The sequence below is a fragment of the Apis laboriosa genome, unplaced genomic scaffold (genome assembly GCF_014066325.1).
Source record: "Apis laboriosa isolate Shangri-la unplaced genomic scaffold, ASM1406632v1 scaffold26_cov146, whole genome shotgun sequence".
Lineage (NCBI taxonomy): Eukaryota > Metazoa > Arthropoda > Insecta > Hymenoptera > Apidae > Apis > Apis laboriosa.
The window spans coordinates 4,876,737-4,896,343 of record NW_025222592.1 but is presented as its reverse complement, the minus strand read 5'-3'; the positions used below and the strand labels follow the sequence as shown (position 1 = coordinate 4,896,343).

General features: G+C 43.3%; 1 protein-coding gene across 1 annotated transcript in view; it reads right to left on the bottom strand.

The window, feature by feature from the left end:
- LOC122713738 (alpha-2B adrenergic receptor) overlaps positions 1-8,286 on the bottom strand; it is a 112,980-nt gene extending 104,694 nt beyond the window's left edge. The window contains exon 1 of the mRNA XM_043934466.1: positions 6,090-8,286. Within this exon, the coding sequence (XP_043790401.1) occupies positions 6,090-7,337 (1,248 nt within the window). The 5' untranslated portion in view covers positions 7,338-8,286. The remainder of the gene's footprint in view (positions 1-6,089) is intronic.
- Between the last annotated feature and the right edge of the window lie 11,321 nt (positions 8,287-19,607).

Here is a 19,607-nt window from a genome sequence, read left to right as displayed (position 1 = left end):
GTTGGAAATCGAAATAATCAATGGTTTCAATCAAAGATCTAATTTCTTAAAGAGGCTGCGAGTTCCTGGATTTTCTTACTTTTCCTGTTTACTCTCTTTAGTTTTCTCAGAATTCCTGATTAACGCGGCTTTCGGAAAGGATTAATTATAGGAGAGGATAAATTAGGTCTCGATTCGAAGAAACAGTTATTTTTCTTGCCTTCGCTTCTCTTTCAAAACTCCCTCGATCGGATAATATTTCATCAACTGCACTTCATTTTTATTCGATCCTGATTTTTTTTTCGCTCGACTAACGAAGGAAAGCAGGGCCATTATAAATTCTGCAAATGTTTCAAAGGCGATAAAGACTCCGTTAATTACAGACTAATGAGCGGTGGAACCGTGGTCTGCTAGTAAGGTCGGTACTTCGACTTTATTTCCACTCTTTGAAAAGTTAATAGTTAAGGGACTTTACGGATGAGCCGCGGTAGAACAACCCGCTTCTTTATATTCGAAACACTTTAATCGAGCACAAATTCCGTCCACCACTCTTCCAACTCATCCTTCGAACAAACGTTTTATATTTGCCTTCTCCTTTATTATAGCTCTCGTGTCGGGGAGAATCTTCGTAAACAGTGAATTCCACTGTTTCGAGAAATGCTGCTCATACATTTTTCCCTGGATCGATCTAAAATAATTCCATTTTATCAACATCACCGTTTTCTCGCCTATTTTTATCTCATTTCATTTCGACAATATATTTTAGTGTCCAGTGGCGTCTTGCAATTACCCGTACAATCAGAATTTTGGGAAACAGGCAATGCGTATAATAGAGTCAGTAATGCCTGAAATGCTGTTTGAGAGGACAATTGATAGAGTACAAGGATAGAGGCAGTGAAGTGTAAATGGAGCCAGTATTGTTCAATAACTGTTTACAAGAGGTAGCTATAAGGATAAAGCTATGGACAACAAAACTTAATGGAGTGTAAACTTAAACTTTAGACCGGTATTGTTGAACAAATGCCCACAAGTAATGCCGGAGCAAAGCTACAGGATAACGAAGCCACTGGATAGGAGAGTTTAGACTTTAGTCCACTCCTCCAGTCCTATCTACAACCAATTGCCGAAGGCAAATCTGTATGGACAGGAAAATTGATAGGAAGCTGGAGAAACTTTAGGCCCCTGCCGATGGGGATGGACCCGCACCGCGAAACGCCGCGAAACAGAGACTTAAAGCCTTCTCGACCTTCCATTCCGCCAGCTTTGCTCTCACCATTGCCAATCTCGATCGTTCTTCCTACAAAATAGCAAACTGAACAGCAATCTGAACGCTGGACCATCGTATCATCCCCACTAGAATAGAGATTATATTCGAAAGCCGCGACGTGAATGGCAACAATAGTCCCCATTCACTACAGATTCCCTGTAGCAGATTAGAATTTTTCCTCCCCTCCGAATATTAGACTGGGTGAAAGAGAAGATTCCATTTTTTCTTTTTGCAACGTCGCAATGTATCCCGCAATCCGTTTCCAAACGAGACGATTGCACAATTTCTAAGGCCGTCCTTAATTTCACACCATCGCGCAAACATTCTTAAGGATCAAGATTATGAATCTTCCCTCCGCCATTTCTTTCTTTTCACCGCCGTCTCGCGGCCACAGCCTGTAATTACTTGAGGCTTGACACTCTCGATCGTGGAGACGAGATCTTGCCGAATCATTTGAAGCGGACAAATGAACGGGGACTACAAATACTCTGATGGAGGACGGGAGGGGGGGGGGGGCAAGGGACGGACGTTTCAATCTTTTAACGCGATTACCGCTTGCCTGCTCTTTGCAGAACCAGGGAGGGGGCGGACGAAAGACGGACGGCGTTTTCCTTTACTTCTGTGCATCTCCATTGGTCGCTTAATCTCGTTTCGCCCTTTTGCCATTTCGTCGGCTATTCGTAGACCTGAACGCCTTTAAGGGGGAGGGAGAAGAAGGGGGTTTTGCCTTTTCCACCGATTCTCTGATGTTAGCTGGATAATTTAGCGGAAAGTATCGTAGCCGAGTATTCCGTTCGAAAATGTTGATTAAACGACGATGTAAGGGGTTGAAATATTCGAGAACGTTTCGCTTCTCGAGATATTGGAATAGCAATTCGAGATTTGTATATCGGGGATATATTATACCGAGGATGAGCATTTGTTGTGTTGGCCTAAGTCCTAAATAGGGGGAAAGGGAATAGGAAAACGCGAACTAGGGTTCTGAATCTCGAAATCCAGCGTATAATAGAGCCATAAATATTAGCGAACTATAATAGGGATTCTCCTTCTCCAACACTCTAACACGCAACATCTATAATACGTCCTAACTTTCTTGCATTTTCATTTTCACAGAATTGAGAATCCGAGAGGTACGTTAACCGGATAAATAAGCATATATTTATCGTATATAACCGTCCAAGAAGTAAAACAATTTATCGATATATATTTTCTTTCTTCCAATAATCCAAAACTCTTGTCCAAGATCTACAAAAAGATCTTTCGATCTCCCGAATTAATCACGAAAAGAAAATTAAAAAAAGACACGGGTATCAATCCCCCCGTTCGCCACGCGATAAAACCTGTTAATAGGATACGAGAGGGGTAGAAAAGTGTCTTAATAAAGGGGACACGGGCCGCTTGTTCTCGCATTACAGGTGCTCGCGGCCTCTTAATGACGCCCTAGTCGGATTTTACACGGGAGAGGAGTCGGTATCGCCAACCAACTTAATGCCAACTTCCGTCAACACGCGCGACTTAGCCCGATAAGCTCAGAGCCACGTTGATTCCACGTCGTCCCTGTCACCCGATTTCATCTATCCACTCCTCCAATTACGCTCCCTCTCTCTCTCTCTCTCTCTCTCTCTCCTTATAGCCGTAGTTTTCATGTTCATTATGGAAGGAATTTCGCGAGCGATCGAGTTTCGTGACTCGCGTGCGCGTAATAACTCGCTCGCGAGTCACGACATGCTTCCTTTTGGACGCCTCAGGCGATAAGTTCGGTTCGGTTAAGATACGAAGAAATGAGATTTCTTCTCTCTTTTTTTTTTTTTCGCCTTCCTTTTGATGTCTGTTTCGAGGAAACTTGCTTCACGCTCAAGTTTCGTGGAAAAGCGTTTGTGTTTTTTTTAGTTTAGAGTGCAAGTATTAACTTGATAAGGAAGAATAGAAAAGTGGAGAGGTTGTAAGTGGACAGAAGTTGAATGAAATGCATGCTCTGTGTAGAAATAGAATAGAATTTGATATAGAAATACGAGTTTTTTGTTTCTAGGTTCCGTGTGGATTTGATGGATTTGAATTTCTTAAGGTATTTTGGAATTTGATGTAAGGGTTGGTTGCCTGATTCTTTCGTTAATAAAAGTTGAAAAGGTTAGAGTGCAGGGTATACGGTATATTTATCGAATCGAAAAAATGTTTCTGTAATTCTGTATCGCTACTACTCGATTGACCTAAATTTTTGAAGTGGATACCTCCTCGTATACGTTTCATTTGATAAAATGCTGAAACGGATGTGTTGAGCGATCAAGTTCGAACAAAAAATACAAATACTTCAGATGTAATTTTTCATAGTTGAGATAAGGTCGGATAATATTCGATGTTCTTCGTTTTTCTTTCATATCTACTCGAAGAAACTTGCAACAAGTTTCACGAAGAAATGAGCATTAATGAAAGAATCCAAGGAAGAGAGAAAGAGAAAGAAAGAAAGAATCTGGACGAGTAGTCACCTCGATCGAATTTCTTTGCAAACGAAAGGTCACTCACAACACTTGACATTTTGCATCCCCTTTCCATGTTATCTATCCTGAAAAACTTGCAACAAGTTCCTTAAAAGGAATAATCCATGAGAAAACAGTAGTCTGAGAAACAAGGTGGATGAGTGGGTCTCGACAAAACGATATATATATATACACCTTCATCCAAAGATCAAATTTCTTCAGACAGACGAAAGGTCAGCCGCAACTCGACATTTCTCCCTACCATCTCACATCCATTCTCGAGAAAACTCGGCAACAAATATTTCTTTTTAAAAAAAAATACTTTTCAAAAAAGTTTAAATCGTATTACAACGCACACAAAATTTCGCTGCACCAAGGGACAGTGACCTTTTTTCCTCTCCATTATTAGAATCATCGACAACTCGAACCTCGATCTCTCGTATAATTAATAATGGCCGATTTTCGAAGGCCTTCAAAAATTCAACCCCGTTGAAAAGTCTCCCAACAAGCGGAGTGTACGCGAGGCTTAATTAAACCGTGCGTGCGCGCAAGTGACGTAACTGCTTTCAATTAGCAGCAAACAACGTGATCAATGGGAACGATAAACCTTGGGCCTCCTGTCGGCGAAAATTCGCGTTTCGAGTTGGAAGTTCGATTGGATCCTGACAATGGTTGCCGAATTGTGCCGCCACAACGGAGGGGGGGCGGGGGAGAGGGAGGAAGGGGGGAAAGGGGTTTCAGGGAAGGGGGACAGAAATGGAAGAAAGAAATTGGGAAAGGGAATGGGGGGAGGAGTCAAAGTCGACGACCAAAAGTGTCGGGCGTAGAATTGCAATCTCGCGGGAGGGGGCGTTTCGTGGAGGCAGATATAAGCGGGTTTCGAGGATCGAGGATCGAGGTGTGAGTTTCGCCGATGCATAAAAGCCGGCTGGGCAGGCGATTGTGCGGCTGTCATCGCGGCAGGACGCGAGAAAATTCTATCCGTGTTGCGGATAGAATTTCTCCTTTTCACGCTGTCTGAAGTTTTTCACGTGGCTTTGGCCGATGGTGAAAATGGTGAAACGCAGTTTCGTTTCGAATTCGCTTCTTAACATTGTTAACAATCTCAAAGAAAGTTTATGAATCAATTCTCTCTGTGCATATATTATTTCCTCTGAAATGTTCTACAAATTTCCATGAATATATTTCGCGATCTATCGCAGATTTACGAAAAAATCAATCAAATCGTGCAAATTATTTTTCTATGGAATTATTTTGAGAAATAAATATCTTGTTCGTCGTTTTAACTAACTTATTTTCGCTCGTTGAAAAAAGAAAGGAATTAAGGACGGAAATTCGTCTACGTTAATTTAGCGCTCGAGACGCGAGTAGATGGCGTAACAGATAGCTGTAAAAGACGATAACAAGGAGAGGAGCTCGACATCGAAAGGTAGGTAGAATTTCAAGATGGTTCACAATGCAACCCGTTAACCGTGCGCGATCGCGTAAAAGGGACTCGAGTTGATCCGATAAATCTGAATTTCTCCCTATCCTCCTCTCCCATCGTTTCTGCCGATCTAACAATGAATCCATCCGTTGGAAGTAATCAAGTGCGCGAGTGGAGTGGATTCATCGGCGATAAATGGACGGTTTACACGGTCAAGTAACCACGATCCATCGGGTTATCATCGGAGATAAATAAATTACCGATAAACTTATCCTCGAAACGAGATATAATTTCTTCCTAGTTTTTTCTTTTCTCTCTCTCTCTCTCTCTCTCTTTTTCTCTCTTTTCCCTCGAGCGTTACTCTCCTCGTTACGACCGATTTAATCCCTCGTCTGGAAGACGAAACACGACCTCGTAATCTGTCATCTGCAACGACCATCTACTCCACCTAACAACCAGTTTCGAGGAAATAATTAACTCTTGTATTACCCGCCCCTGTTCGCTCAAATACGACCGAGTAAATTGTGTTTTAAACATTAACCACTCCCGGGAACTCTGACTCGAGCAGCTGCATCTCGCCCAAGATAAGATCGCCGCCCATTTAACCGTACCGCAATTGATAACAGACAAATTTATATCGAGATATTCGCGATTGTTCATTGCTAGGCCACGATGTCTACTTCTTTTATAACATTTATCGTTAGCGTCGTTTTTCCAAGCAGAATCGTATTGATTGTACGCGGAATCTGGTTTGCGAAATATCATTAATAATATAGGAAAATTAAAAAGTTACAAGTCTATCCTCTTTACATAATTACGAGATAATCGATTCCATTTTGCAAAAAATAGCAAAGGCGATACATACATGATAATCGGTTTCGTATTATCGATCGGGTACGAAATATTTTCGTAAATATTTTCGATCTCAAAGAGGATCGCTTACCTTACACTTGGGATACTCTTCAGCCGGCGTGGGTCTCTTCCACCCGAGGAGGGGAGGGATGCAAACGAGGGCGGACAGGAGCCACACAAGCGCGATCATGAGTGCCGCTCTTGCGGGAGTTCTCTTCTTCAGATAATCCACCGCCTGCGTGATGCTCCAGTACCTGTCCAAGCTTATCAGACACAAGTTCATGATGCTCGCCGTGCACAGCAACACGTCCATGGCCGAGTAAATGTCGCACCACCAGTAGCCGAAGATCCAATATCCCATGATCTCGTTTGCCAACGAGAAAGGCATGATCACCAGGCCTAGGAAGAAATCGGCCACCGCCAGACTAGCTATGAACCAATTCTGTATGTTCTTGAGCGCCTTCTCGGTCGCGATCGCGATTATCACAAGCATATTTCCGACCACGATCACGATCATCAACAGCGTGACAAGGACGGACGCCAGAACTATTTGAAGGATCGTGTACCCGGACGGGTACAGGCTCTCCCCGAGCACCACGTACGTCTCGTTGCACAGGCTACCGTTGCACGGGAACAATAGACTCTCGTTGAAAGAGTCGTTGAACGATCCATCCAGGTCCTCCATTATGCCGTTCAACCCGAACAGCACTTCCAACTCCCTTAATCCTTCCGCGTCTTCCGTGCTCGTGCTCGTGCTCGTGCTCGTGCCACCGACCCCCGTGCTCGTCGTTTCCTCGATACCTCTCGATGCCGGGCTACTACCGTCCACGCTCCCGTTGCTGGCCGGCTCGAGGTCCTCGCCGGCCACGAGGAACGGCAGTTCGCTCGTGTCCTCGTATCCGCCGCAGCCACAATCCTCCTCCTCCTCTTCCTCCTCCGCCGGTTGTCGTCCTCCCGATCCGATCGTCGTCCCCCTCTCGATCTCGATCTCGATCTCGATCTGCTCGGTGGGAAGGAGGTGGTGGTCGGTGGTGGTCGAGGTTGTTGGTTGCTGTTCCTCCTCGGTGGTCCCCGGTGGTCGTCGATCGGCCGGGACGCTGGGTGTTCGGCGATCGACGAGTGTCGTCGCGGCCACGTGGTCGGGTGAGTCGGTCGTGGAAAGTCGGTGGCGGTCGTCGGTGAGGATGGTCACGGTGTCGATCGCGTGTGCCTCGTTAGCGGAAGACGTATAGCCACCGGTTGGTCGAGGCCACGTCATGTTCTCGTCGAGGACGCTGTTGGACGCCGTAGTCGGACTACCGGCGGCGTCGATGGTCATAATGGTGCCGAGGAGCGGCATCACTCGCACCCTCGCCGTCGACTGTAGATGCTATCTCGACAAAGTCGAGGCGGGCGTGGTGGCCGCGCGCGAGTAGCAGCGTGCACCTGGTGCAAGCTCGAGTAGGAGGAGCAGCAGGATGGTGGTGGTCTCGTCGCATCTCGAGGCCAGGGGCGTCATGCCCGTTTCAGGATAATGTCATCGTCGTTAAGAAAACGGTACAATGCCGAGCTCTTCTTTTCCCTCTTCGCCTTCGAGTTACCCTCTCTCTCTCTCTCTCTCGACCGGAGATTCCCCGGCTCCGCTTCGATCCTTTCCTTCCTTTCCTCTCTCTCTCTCCCTCTCGAGTTCTTCTCTTCGAGTCGGAGAGTGGGGAAAAGAGAGAGAGAGAAAGAAAGAGAGAGAAGAGAGGCGGAGATGAAAGTACGCTCCACGCGTACGCTCTTGGTACACTCTTCTTCCTTAAATTTTTAATTCATTCGATCGCAATTATTCCAGCTTTTCTTTATTCGATTTTTTTATGCTATTATATGCTCCTCGATCGACGCACGAATGTCTCTTTTTCTATATTTTCTTCTCTTCTTATAGGCGATCGCTACATAACACCTACACACCTGTTCACCCTCTACTGTGGTACTGTCGTTAGAGAGGTTTGGCCCTTGATTTATTGCTTGCGTGAGTCGCGGACTCTCGACGATGACGGAATTAATGCGGAGAAATACAGAGAGGTTCGCGGATAGGAGTCCGGAATAAAGGGATAAAGGCGTGGACGAGACGGGTGTTTAGTCAGGTGTGGACGTACAGTGGAGGAAAAGAGGTCGGCGATGCGGAGGAGGGCGAGAAGTAGAAACCAGACCCGGAGAATGGGCGTGAAAAATTGGTCCCCCTTTTTTTTTTTTTTTTTTTTTTTTTTTTTTTATAAACTTCTCCCTTAAGATTTAAACGATCTCGATCTTGGCTCGAGAGACGATTCGCGCCTCAATCTTGTCTCTCTCTCTCTCTCTCTCTCTCTCTCTGTCTCTTTCTCTCCCGCGAAATTTATCGGGTTTGGAATCGACATGCATGTAGCCCGACACTCGCACGATAATATCGCTCGGACAAGTCGAGATATTTCGCGATTCTCGACGCCTGCCCGCCCGCCCGCCCGTTTCTCGAAACGATACGCCCTCCAAGTTAATTAATTAACGCGCCACGGCTAAAAAAGGTTAAGCGCTTGGATACTATATACCCGTACTGCTCCGACTTGCGACTTTTTNTTTTTTTTTTTTTTTTTTTTTTTTTTTTTTGCGAATTGTTTACGAGTTAAACACGCGTCCAAACTCGCCCTGTTAACGCGAGGGGAGAAAAATAGAAATGGAAACTACACACGCGACGACGACGACGACGACGACGACGAGGGAAGAAAAACGACGGCGAGGAAAAAACGAAAAGAAACACGCGCGACACAGATTTATTTATTTAATTATTTCAACTCTACGCACGCACAGACACACGCACACGTAATCGCGCACACCAGCTTGGTTCGTAAAAACGAGTTTATCTATATACCTTTACACATACGTTAGAATTTAATTAGAATTTTCTTTCTCTCTCTCTAACTCCACGTTCGAGGCTCGATTCTCCGATCGATGGTCCTTAGTCGTATCGTAAATCGATTTATTATCATTCTTTTTTTTCTTTTTTTATTAATTACTCGTTACGCGTTAATTCGTTACTCGTTATTTGAATTATTATTTATTAAAGTGGCACGAGAAAATGGCTCGAGGGAGGGAGTACGAGGAATGGGGGGAGGAGAGGAGAAGAGAGAAAGGGGAGGGGGGGAAAAAAGAAAAAGGAGATCTCATCCGAGAGAGACGCGCCTTCTTCTCGGATCAGAGTCGGCGTCCTCGACCCATCATCCGTACACCATATATTTACACGATTGCGTCGATCTACGCGTCCCCTCGACCGTCCCTTCCACCCCTCTTCCTCGTTTCACACGCGAGGATCAACAGGATTCATTCGCGCACACCTGGTCCGTCCTCGAACCTTAACCCTCCTCCTCTCGTCCTCTCGCGCACGGAACCGTATCACCCCCCCTTTGAAAGAAAAGGAAAGAAAAAAGCAAAGAAACACACGGTGTGTTCGTCAGCTGATCACCCAACGTTCAATACGGGAGCGAGAGCTCGAACAAACTAACTCCTCCGACAGCCACTGGTCATCAGCTTCCCACCTTCCACGTCTCTCGTCGCGAAATCCGGTCGAGGAAGATCTCGTCCTTCGCCACGTCACGCTGCTACCTTCTCCATCCGAACTGGCGTCCGCCACTCGTTCCCCTTCGAATCATCTCCCATGGGAGGAACCCGCTCTCTCCACCGACGACGATCCTCGATCCTCGTTAACAACAACTCTCCACGACTCCTTTTCACTACGTGTATACTCGTCCCGAGTGTGCCGAGATCGAGAGCACGATTTTCCGTCGCGAGGCCCGTCACCGTCGCACGCACGATCCTCGCGGAACGAATCCCCTCGAACGGAGCACAAGCAGCAGCACAAGAGAGTAGTAAATAACACGCGCGGGAAACTCGTTCCTCTTCTTCGCCACGAGCGAGGTTGGAGCGAGATGCACAGATGCGAAAAATACAGACGAGATCCGTGTTCCAAATATATATATATATATACGTATCCTTCGTTCTTCGCGAAAAGAACGGGGAGAGGGAGGAAAACGAAGCTGACCGCGTCTCGAGTTGAAGGGGACAGAGTTGGACGCCGCGAACGTGGAACGCGCCGTCCGTCGGCTGTTGACGGGAGAAAAGACGGGAGAGGAGGATCCTCGTGTTCCTTGAACGTGGTCGGTGGTGTTGCGTGCGTGCGTGCGTGCGTACGTGCGGACGCCTCCTCGAGCTTGCCTCGTGGATGTTTGGGAACGCACTGCAGCCGCGAGGGACGAGCCAGGAACTCGGACTCCCTCTCGTGTCGTTCGCTGGATGGAGACCTCTCCTCGCAGGATCGTCGCGCGACGAGGAGGGATGTTCGGCGGGGTGGGATGGAGCGAGAAAGAACGAGGGGCCGTGTGCATGTGCGCGCGTGTAACTTGCACACAGGAGCGTGTGTGTATATGTGTGTGCGTGTTTGTATACGCGGCCCTGTATAATACGTATTTGTACGTACGTACGTATGTATGTATGTAGGTATGTGTGCGGGCGAGAGAGGACGCGGCGGCGCGCGCGCGCGCGCCTCTACGTGCGCGCGAGAGAGCGAGCGAGAGGGAGAGAGAGAGGTTGGCTGGCTCACTGGAGGCTGACTGGTGGCCCGACCGACCGGTCCGTCCGACGGTACCAGCGTCGGGGCGCCGTCTGACGGAGTCGGGGAGCGCGAGGCGCAGGCGTCGGGACGCCGCCAGCACCCGACCGCCGTGGCCTGACAGTCGACTTTGGACCATCGACCGATCGGTCCGCCACGGTGAAAAAGATATCGCAAATGGGGGCGTAATATTATTCGCACAGATGTTCCCTCCGAAATTTTATTTTACCGTTTTTTCTCTCTCTTTCTCTCGAAACTTTAGGATATATCTTGTAGATTTGGGAAACCCCCTCATCTTCTTTCTTTCGATTTTTCCTTGATAATAACGCGTAATATATTTCTTCAGGAAGTAAGATCGGAAATAGATTCTTTTGAGTAAGTTAGATTTTACGTGTATGATTAATGGGAGGGGGGGAGGTCTATCTTTCGTTGATTTATTAACCAAGAAGGATGCCGCCAATATGGGAGGGGAAGGGGACGATATCGATTTTCCGAATCTGAGATTAGATCCGATCAATCGAATTCGTCCGGGTCATTGGAAGATACCGTTTCCAATTGGCCACCAGGTTACACTCGATCGCGCTCTAATCGATTGTTCCATGTCTCGTGGATCGTGACACGCACGCACGCGCATACACCATTAGGATATTTAATATTCCAATTGACTCGTATCCAATTAAACCACTCGCTAATGGATATCAGAGATATAATAAAACCGGATATAACCGGATTACCGAAACGGGCCAAGTTCAGGCCAAAACTCATCCCAAACATCTATTCCAAACATCCAAACCCCCTCCTCCCCGTGTACAGAACCATTCAACCGAGCCAAATTTGGGTCCAGATTTATCCAAGTAATCCACCGAGCAGCTGCAAGCATCCAACACCCTCCACCTCTCCGAGCTTAATATTCGAAATACTCCCTCCCCCTTCCTTCCCTCTCCCCTCCCCTCTTGCCACTTAATCGTTGCACTCTGGATCGCCAAATTCACGCGTTTTGCTTGCTCCCGTCGGCGATAACAAACTCTCGAGGGAGCTGGGAGGGAACGAGAGTGGAGAGAAAACGAGAAGCGAAAGAGGTTTTGGAAGGGGGTTGGAGGAGAAAGGAGGAGGTGGAGGATGGCCACGAAGCCACCGTCCGCTAAAACCGGCGTCCATTTGCCGTGATCGTAAATTAGACGACCGCAACTTGATAGTCGCCTTTAGAACGTCGAGCCACCGGATTGGGAATATATTATGTTGCTCTTGTCGGTTGTTATCGGATAAGAAAAGAAAAGGCGGGAGATAAGGTGGTGTGATGATCGTGTAATCGAAATTCGATGAATTCGATCAATCTGCGTACGAGATATTTGTTTACATCATTTATATTTATATGGTAGTACACGAGTTGATATAATTTGTGACGTGTAGATAGGTTTAGTATTATATAAATATTGTTATTAAAACCCAATTCCGATCGCTGTTGAAGTTAGAATTTTCTTTTTTTTTCGTGACATAAACTGAAATTACGTCACACGCGTCGTGAAAATGTGTCGAGAAAATCTAGTGGCGGGCAAATTTCTGCGACACTCGAAAGCGTTACACGTCACGTCCACTCTCGTCGTCTTCCTCGTCTACGGTACAACGAGTACGAGTACCTATCTATACTTTCTACGACGTTAACCGTGTGGCCAAACGATCGATTTCTGGATCGTGGGAAAAATTATCGACGCTTTCATGAAAATTGGTTTCGAGCTCGTCATGAATGGCGAGCGTTTCGTTGCGTGCGCTCGCCTCGTTACCCGTGCGATCTTTAAATATTCGTTACGTTAAAAAGCTCCAGCCGGCTCGGGTAATTTCATCGTCCCCTCACACGTTCCCCAAGGAACCATCTCTGCAAACAGGAAATTAACGAACAGAACGTCCCTCCTCGTTACATTTACCACTATCCATCCCTTCTGGAATATTTCAAAACAATTGGCGGCGAATCTGTGTGAAAATTCGACCCTTCAAATTTTCGATTCTTCGTTTTCGATTATTGTTTTGCCCAATATCCCTGATTCTTTCTTCGTTCTTAAATCCATTTCCACTAATTTCGATTAAATGGACGAAGCTCTTTCTTCTATACTTTCTGTAAATATTTTTTTTTTTTTTTTTTTTTTTGTTTCTCTTGTGCGTTTGCTGAAAGTATACATTGGATTTCCATAAAACACGGGAGGAATGTTTTATCGGTGCAACCGATGAAACGTGTTTGACGTTTTACGATTCCAAACCGATACGCGAACCACGCTCAATGGCCAATCGAATCATGCAGGGTAGAAATCCACGATATAGCGCGAGAATCCTCCCTTCCTACGATCCTTTATAGATTCTTTTCATTCTAATCTTTAATATATATTCGATTGTTATTCGCGATATATGCATCATAATATTTTGAACAGTTATCGATAAAAATATCCCAGTTTTATATCATCTTCATCGAAGAAATATCGTAAATAATTGAATAGAGAAGAAGCTTTTCTCTATTGGTCTTAAAGAAATTAGTTTCTAAAAAGAAAAAAAGGGAAGGAGACATTTTATAACATATTTTCCCGCGATTAAAATATAGATATCGAAGAGAATCTTACACGTTTTATTTTTAAAAAGAATTGAGTAAGGACAACTCAAAAAAAAAAAAGGAATTATAACGATATTATGATATTTTTATAATACGCTCCTACATCATTTTCTCATATCTAAATTTTTACAATTATTTCAAAAACATATTTTTTTTTTATTTCATTTAATATACGACGTCTGCGATATAAGACTGCGAGTAAGGAAAAGTTTGAGAGGAGTTTGAGTATCATCATCCTTTCAAGAATCTCAACTCATAAAGAGAGACAGACGTCATGAATCGTTTTTGTCTCCTTATCGCCTCTGTTACGATAACAATACATATGTAATAATACGACGTCATTTCTTGTACGTCACGTTCTTGCGACTACGCTTTGTCTTATTAATTATTATTCTTCTTTATCGACCGAGTGAACGATCGTGAACAGGATACAATGTATATAACGATCATTCTTATACAGGCGTAGAGGAAAATTTTCATTGATGGAAAGCTCGTGGATGGAACTCGGCACATTGAAACGAGCTCGTTCGAATTCATCGTGGAAATACATATATGCCGCTTTGGATGTTAAATTTTGTGTATAGGCTCGAGAAATCTCGATCAAATTTATCCTTTTGATTAGACAGACATTGCGAGATCCTCTAAAAAACATAATCGAGTGCCGTTTAACAATATTATTAGAAATTCTTCTAATTTTCTACAATGTTTTATTAACTCTCGCAAGTCTTGAGAAATTATTGAAGCGAAATAATTGAAAAATAATTGAATATCTCCTTTGATAATGAATATCTCTGAAAATTATTATAATATAAATCGTTCGATTTCTTTTTAGCAGACATAATAAAAAGGAAAAAGAAATAGTGAAAATCGAGTTTAATATCTCAAAAGATTGTTTTTAAGAAAATAGAGTTATATTCGTGTGATTATATTCTTATTGATTAGTTATTATTCTTTAAATTATTTCATTAATTGGCTCTCGAGTGGAATAATTTCTCGAATACGAATATTTTTCTTATTGTTATTAGAACGTTGTTAAACTGCAAGCATACCGGTTCCTTAAAAAAAAAAAAAAAAAAAAAAAAAAAAGAAAGAAATTTTGCGTGCACACATTCAGATGTATATTTCTCAATAGCTATTGTGGAACAATTGTGCATTACAATCAGTACAATGGTGCATTTATCACAATACGAACTTGTTTAAAAACGAGAACAACACGAGACAGTAAATATTATTACATTAATTAAAAGAATTCCTTGAATCACAATGATTTATTGTGACGAGAACAAAAAAAGTCGCCAAGGCAATGAAATCTCTTACATTAAAATTATTTTCTATCCAATAAATAAAATTAAAACTTTGCTCGAAAAATTTTGCTCGAAAATAATTTGCATCTCGAATCGATTCCTTCTCCACGGGGGGGGGTTAACGGGATAATCTCTCGAGTCAAATTATTCCTTACTCTATTTGAATAAATCGATAAAAAATTTTATTTGAGAGAAACGCTTTGTTATTTTTATTTGAGCAAGTAAAATATAGCCCGCGACACATTTTATAGATAAGAGGATCATCCCTCCCCCCTCCCATCCACGTTGTTTCAAAGTAATCGAGAACACAGCGATTATTCAGAATCGCTCTTAATAAAAATGCTCGTGGATCATTTCTCGATGGAAACACGATTCTTTTCACGATTCTTCCCAGAAAAGGCGGCCTCTCCTCGCACGCGAACTCCCGCTTCCAGGTTCGTCGACCTCGCCGCACAAAGAGTTTTTATGCACCCCGCTTAACAGGGCCCGATACACCACATACACCTCGTGGCATAGCTAATTTTAAATCTAAATCCCCGGCCTAATTTCGATGGATGATAATTTTATTGGATGATAAGAGTGTGTAACCAATACGAAATTTATCCCAACGATAAGGATGCCGCATCTTCCTTCCTTTATTTATAGCAAAAAACGCCGATACCGATCTTTCTCCATCGATTTCCGACCAATTTTCTATTCGAGTACTCATCGATGATTTATCGAAAAAGGATATAATATTACGGTCTTAGTAAGTCTCTGCTCTGCGATTTTCAACATTCTTCCTTGTTCTTTTAGTCAAATTTAAATTGTGTATGAACTCTATAAACAATCCGATCTTCGCACAAAAATTTCACTAATAATACTAATAATAATTAAACACTTAATAACTAAAACACTAATAATAATTAAACACTTCGTTCGTTAAAATTTCTAATTAAATTTCTCTCGAATCCTTATATTCAAAAAAAAAAAAAGAATCCTAATTCTTCGATCAGATAGACACATATCGAGTTGTACCACGCGTGTATAAATCTCGTCTGTTTGACGGACAATGCTGAGTTCGATGGTGGTCGCGATGCTTGGGCCCGTATCTCGTCGCCAAGGACACCGAAGGCCAAAACGAAGGAGTTCCTAACTAGTTTCTCCGTGCATGTTCTCCGGACGAGAACAATGCCGATACACACACACACACACACACACACGCGCGCGCCAATACACGTGAAGACGAGAGAGAGGGAGATCGCACATCAGAGTTACGACAATATCCCGAACTTACCGACGGCAAACTTTCGGCAAAGAGACAGACGGAGAGAATGAGAGCAGCTCGCGGGGGTGGATGGGGCTGGTAACGCTGATGCGGCGCCGTCAAAGGAACCGAGGACATCTGCCTTATGGATACACACACATGCACAGAATGAGGGAGCGATAGCCAACCACCGTTTGAAATTTCAAGCTCGAGAATTCTCTATACCTCCTCCTGTCATTTTCTGACACACTTTTCTCTTCTCCTTGCAATCCGAAGAATCAGATGAATCCAACCAGGAGTGGTTAATTTTTTCTTCTTCTTCTTCTTCTTCTTCTATAACCCTTGATTGATTGATTGATCGATTTTCGATTTTATTCGATAATTTTATTCGAGTGTAGAATTGTGAGTTGTAGAAGAAGGAACGAGCGCGTATCAAAAGTGACCCAGTTTGGTTGACCGAGTAGTCGTAAGCAACAAGTAGATTCTGTCTGTAGTGTCTGGATGTGGAAGAAAGTATCTACTGAATAAGCAACTTGTTGGTTAATCGACTTTTGAACTTTGATTTTATTATATTCGATAATATATTGTGAATTCATTAATATCATATTCGTGAAAATGATATCGCTCAATTGAGGTGCAAAAATGTCCTTTGTCGTTCAAAATAAATCTTGTTGAAAATTTCGTAAGGGACAAGACTTGATAGGATCAAAAGAAGGACGTGGACGGATCGTCTTCTATAATTATTACTACTTTAATGTTTCTTCTTTTTTTTTCCCCTCCCCTTTCTCTCTCTCTTTTTCGCTACTGAAAGAAGAAAAAGCCGGTTACAAAGTTAATTCCATCCGGGGGCTTCTCACTGCTTCCACGAATTAATGCCCTCTCCCCCTCCCTCCTGGTAATATATTCCGATTGAATTATTTTACACAGAAACGAGCGGATTCCTTTCTTCGCGCTCCTTATTTTGAATTATTCATCGCTTTGTCGGAAATTGCTTCCGCGCCACTTTCAATTACACGTTTGTCTGCCCGTGTTCTTCCTCCTAGGCCGTTCCCCAGAAGACGTTAGATTTCTTTCCCCTGCTTCGATACTCGGGGATACCCCATGTTATCGTTCCTGCCCCTGCTCTGCAGCCCTCCTCGCAGCAAGATTCCCCAAACGATTCAAACTTCGGGCGTTGAACTTCAAAGGGGACGGGATCTGCGTTGGTAATGCGCAGAAATCCCTTCGAACAAATTCCATGGTCGTTTATTAAGATTGGCGAGATTGGTGACGAATACGACGTAACTTCGGAACTGCCCTTTGCAATCAGCCACTTTGATCTATTTAGTTTTGCAATATAAGTAGAACTAAGTCGATTATCCGAGGGGATGATCCCGAGGGGAATAGTTGATTTGAGTGAACAATTCGAACTCGAACTGTTCAGGAAAGAAGAATCTGTCGATGAAATGATTAAAAGAATACGTAATTTTATATGCAATTTCTTTTAGTTTAGAGGGGAATCGAGAGAGGATGAGAAATCAATGCTCGAGGTTTCAATCATCCTCTTGTGAAAAATATTATATTCCCGGATAAAGTTGGTAGATAAGGTAATTTGAATATATATATATACTCGTGCTATTCTCGGATAATCGATCACTTGAATAATCAAGCTTCGAATAATCGACGTTTCGGATAAGCGTATATTCCATTGTACATTGTTATACATTTCTTCGTGTAAATACATTGCACGAGAATACGAGAGAATGACGGGATTCGTAGAGAAAGGAGAAAAAAAAAAGAAAGAAAGAGCGAGGAATAAAAATTTAACTCCTTTGTTTTTTCTTTTTTTCTTTTCTTTTCTTTTTTTTTTTTTTTTGCGATTTATTACAGAAATTGCATTTCACCCGTGGAAAATACGAGCAAATAAAAAGCAAAGTTTCCCAAGCGCGATTTTATCTCCGTCGAATCTGTGTACCGTGCTGTCCATTTTAATTAATAGCTGTCGCTTTTTAATTCGATCTCGCCACTCTCTGTCGACCGGGGGGACGAAAACGTTTACGCGTATCGCACGTTTCCATTACCTCAGACACGCGATCCCTCAATAATGACCGTGCGGATGAAAATTAATTTCAATTTTCTGGAAACTTTTCTCTCACGATTCATTAGAAGACCGTTTATTAAAGATATTCGCGTGCAAATATCCTCGACGGTTAACTGGCGAAGTATGTTTCGTGGTCGATATTTCGATAAAAATTTAATAAACCATAGCAAAAAAGTATCGCGAGCCGAGAGCGTAGAGCCGGGCCTGTTTTAATGAAATTTTTATTGCGATGCACGTGCCGACCCGTCCAAGGTATCCTTAAACGCGGGCCAAATTTATGAATAAGACTCGAAGATTGGTTCGTTAATATTTCCCTGAATTCATAATGGCCTGGCCACCGCCTCGGAACACCTATATACGGGATAGACTTGTTTAAACGTCCATCGAGCGTTTCCAATAAATATTCTATGCATTCTTAAATTGTTCATTTCGGCGACTGCCTCTAAAAAGAGAATGAGCGATCAACCAATTTCGTCGTCTATAAACTGTCAAACTCCCCTCCCTTCATCCTTATTCCATCAGTTTTAAAGCCGTGGAAAATTCACGCCGCTCGATATCCTCGATGAAATTCTTTCAGTGATATCACTTTAAAAAAAAAAAAAAAAAAAGCCGCGTGCAATAGAGCATTTATAGTGGCGATTATTACGCATCTGGTTTATTGTTTCGTGTTATAAGTTGAGTTACAATACAAAATCGAAGATAATCGATTTTTTTAAATAAATTCCAAGTAGTATTAATTTACATATTTTTTTTTTCTGAAAAGAATTTTTCAAAAACGATTCGATGATGCTCCACAGTTTTCTGATAATCAAGATAATTGATATAAATACTCTATATTTAATGGCGAAGAGAAAGAGGATTTTAGAGGATTTTCTTTCTTTTTCGGAAAATAGATTAACAACAATCCGTTTCTTCCAAATGCCGCAAAGATACTTGCGGCGATTCGAGTTTATAGAATCCATTTTGGAACCCATGGGGAAAGTTACCCCCCCCCCTCCCCCCCTTCTCTCCTCATCTTTCTCAGCCACTATCACTCACGATTCAATCTAAATCGATCTAATCTTTCTCGCCCTGCGAATAATCCAGGGGAATCCCTCGATGTTCCGGGACCACACATACATTTTCCTTCGAACCTACCAACACATGCTAGAGGATTTAAATGCGACGACCATGGAACCACAGCCGCGTGCACTTTTCCACGATTTTCCCTCGAGTTTCTACGTGTTGGAATTTCGGGCACGCCGGTCTACGGAATTTCAACACCGACCCAACACACACACACCATCATCCAGCATATAAACGATATTTGATTTCCATTTTATAAATTGCACACTGCAGCGCTATTGCACAATTGTTGATTGTGGAATTTCGGGGGTAGATTAAATTTTTTAGAGTCATCAGTCGGAAAAATTTCAAAATTGGAGGAGCAAAGTTGACATTTTCTGACGGTTTTAGAAGTTTTTCCATTCATATAGAAAGTGAAAAAACCATTTCGACAAAATCCGGATTTCGAGGTTTCGAACTCGGGCCTAACGAAGTGGTAATCAAACGATCTGTCCATTACGCCAAAGTAACTTTCCTAATTTCGTTCTTTGTTCCGCGATCATATAGCGAAAGGAACTTATTTGGATTCACCGCAAGACACTTTATTCTCGCTTAAAAAGTTCCCAATGAAGGTTTCTCCTCCGCCATTCCACGATCTGAATCATTTTGTACCACCGGGACCATTATTTATCGTGACGCAAGCGTATTGTTACATTTCCCCCTCGACTCTTCAAACGGA